This window comes from Phragmites australis, chromosome 17 (genome assembly GCF_958298935.1).
Source record: "Phragmites australis chromosome 17, lpPhrAust1.1, whole genome shotgun sequence".
Taxonomy (NCBI): domain Eukaryota; kingdom Viridiplantae; phylum Streptophyta; class Magnoliopsida; order Poales; family Poaceae; genus Phragmites; species Phragmites australis.
This window is the reverse complement of record NC_084937.1, coordinates 21127182-21129644: the sequence shown is the minus strand read 5'-3', so window position 1 is coordinate 21129644 and position 2463 is coordinate 21127182. Positions and strand designations below refer to the sequence as shown.

The window sequence follows — 2463 nt, the reverse complement described above, 5'->3', positions numbered from 1 at the left end:
AAAATAAAAAACAATGCTAAGGCCATGAATCGAACAGGGTACTTGAGCAAGTCAGGAATTCTAATGATCACCTTCGCCAAAAACAATTCCCAAATAAATCCATATAATTGCACGCCCCCTAAAATCATCATCCCATGATTAAATTCGAAATACGAAAAAATAAACCTTATTGGAGGTCTGTTGGTGAAGACTTGCACGATGAATAGCCATCACTGTTAAGAGCAACCTATATCCAATGAGAATCACACAAGTATCGCTAAACTGCAAAATAGCAAATCATGCGTATGCTCATATCATGTGGGACCAAAACTAAAGTTGATCAGGAACAAAATTTCTTATGTACACATCTCCACACGTAAAGAAAAAAAAAGGATCAAATCTCTGCAAACCGAGTACGCCGTGCCTCAACTCGACTCATCGTGTCGACAAACACCTTTAAGCTGGGGTTTCTACTGAGTTCTGCCTGTACAACGAACGATGCATAACTACACACAAGTCATGGCTGTCACAAAGCAACAACTAAAATTTCACAGCCCTAAGCTAGTGCAAGTGCAACCGTGCAAATCCTAAGCAAAGCCGCTGCGACTTTTACATCACAGACAAAACGCCAGAGCGAACGTTTCCTCTGCTCACGCACACCCGACGACGGCGGCCGGCATGGGCGGGCTGTCGCCCTGCCACGCCCAGACGATGTCCGCAAGCCCCGGGCGCACGTCCTCCGCGCAGAAATTGTTGAAGTCCAGAGCATCCCCGGCATCGTGCGCGAACTCGACCACGGCCACGCCCGCGGCCACCTCGAGCACCTCGGCGGTGACCGCGAGCCGCCCGTTTGTGCCGTCGGCCTTCGCCTCCATCCTCACCCTCCACCCCTTACCCCTGGCGACCTCGAACCCCAGGGCGCGCCCCACGGCCTCCAGCTTCTCCACCACGGTGGCCGCCGGCGCGCGGGACGTGAACACCGTCGCGGCCTTCTGCTCGCTCTCGAACAGCCCCGACAGGTCGAACCCGGAGGACATGGAGGATATGAGCTGGAAGGCATTGCACGTCCGAGGAGACATGGAGCCGGAGTTGCTGCTGCTGTTGTCCTCGCTACCGTCGAGGAGGACACCACCGTCGTCTTCATCCAGCCATTTCTTGGGCGAGACTGGGGGGGACGGGACGGGCGGCACGAAGCCCTTCCTGAACCACGGCGTCCGCATGATCTCCGGGATGGAGATGCGCTTGGCGGGGTCGACGACGAGCAGGCGGGCGATGAGGCGGCGCGCGTCGCAGGAGACCCATGGCGGCATCTGGTACTCAGCCTTGAAGATCTTCTGGTACATCTTGGCGCAGTTGTCATGCTGGAATGGGAGGAAGCCGCAGAGGAGCACGTAGAGTACGACGCCGCAGGACCAGAGGTCGGCGCGCGCGCCGTCGTAGCCGCGCTTCCTGAGCACCTCGGGCGCGACGTACGCGGGGGTGCCGCACTGCGTGTGGAGCAGGCCGTCGTGGCGCAACTGCTCGGGCAGCGCGGCGAGCCCAAAGTCGGTGACCTTGAGCTGGCCCTCCTCGTCCAGCAGGAGGTTCTCGGGCTTGAGGTCCCGGTGCGAGATGCCTCGGCGGTGGCAGAACCCGACGGCGGCGACGAGCTGCTGGAAGTACCTCCGCGCGTGGTCCTCGGTGAGCCGGCCCCGGACCACCTTGGCGAAGAGCTCCCCACCGCGCGCGTACTCCATGACGACGAAGACGCTGGACCGGCTGGCGAGCACCTCCCGGATCCCCACCACATTGGGGTGGCGCACCATCCGCATGATGGAGATCTCCCGGCGTAGCTGCTCCATCATCCCCTCCGTGCGCCGCAGCCGCGCCTTGTCGATCATCTTGATCGCCACGCTGCCTCCCCCCGCGCTCAGGTCCCGCGCGTAGTACACCTTGGCGAAGGTGCCCTGCCCCAGCAACCGCCCCAGCTCGTACTTGCCCAGCACCATCTTCCGCTCCTCCCCTTCCCGCCCTCTCGCCATCGCTTGCTGCTTACTGGGTACTTCTCTCGTTCTTGCCAGCTTGACTGAGCGCCGGGCGGTGCTGATTTAGTGGCGCTCGGCCCGTAGGAACGTGGCGCGGCACATGGTTTCTTTGACCCGGGGGGACGTTGGTTTGGGTGGCGGCCAGGGGGGTAGGGGGCACGGCGGCACACGGTATTGAGAAGTCGTTGGCGCAGGTGACTGGATCGCTTATTTGTAGCGGTGTGATGTGGTTCGCGCGGGCCAGCGGGAGATGGGCAGGTGGAGGCGGGCACGGGACGGGTGGGGTCAGGGTCAGTTGAGCCGTGCGGTGCGGTGCGGTGTTGAGGTGGGAGCCGCGGAGTGGAGGCGGGATGGGGGAAGGGCCCATGATGCGTGGGGTGTCGCGGTTGGAGCTCGGAAGGGGCCAGATTCAGCCGTATCTGACGGGTGATTGGGCCGCTTGCTTCGCCCGTTCAGCATT

At 60.8% G+C, this 2463-nt stretch overlaps 1 protein-coding gene across 1 annotated transcript; it reads right to left on the bottom strand.

Moving 5' to 3' along the window:
* Window positions 1-298: 298 nt before the first annotated feature.
* LOC133897491 (CBL-interacting protein kinase 16-like) lies at window positions 299-2200 on the bottom strand. Its single transcript, XM_062338236.1, has one exon. The coding sequence runs from the start codon at window positions 1998-2000 to the stop codon at window positions 630-632; it is 1371 nt and encodes a 456-aa protein (XP_062194220.1). The 5' UTR covers window positions 2001-2200; the 3' UTR covers window positions 299-629.
* Window positions 2201-2463: the final 263 nt, after the last annotated feature.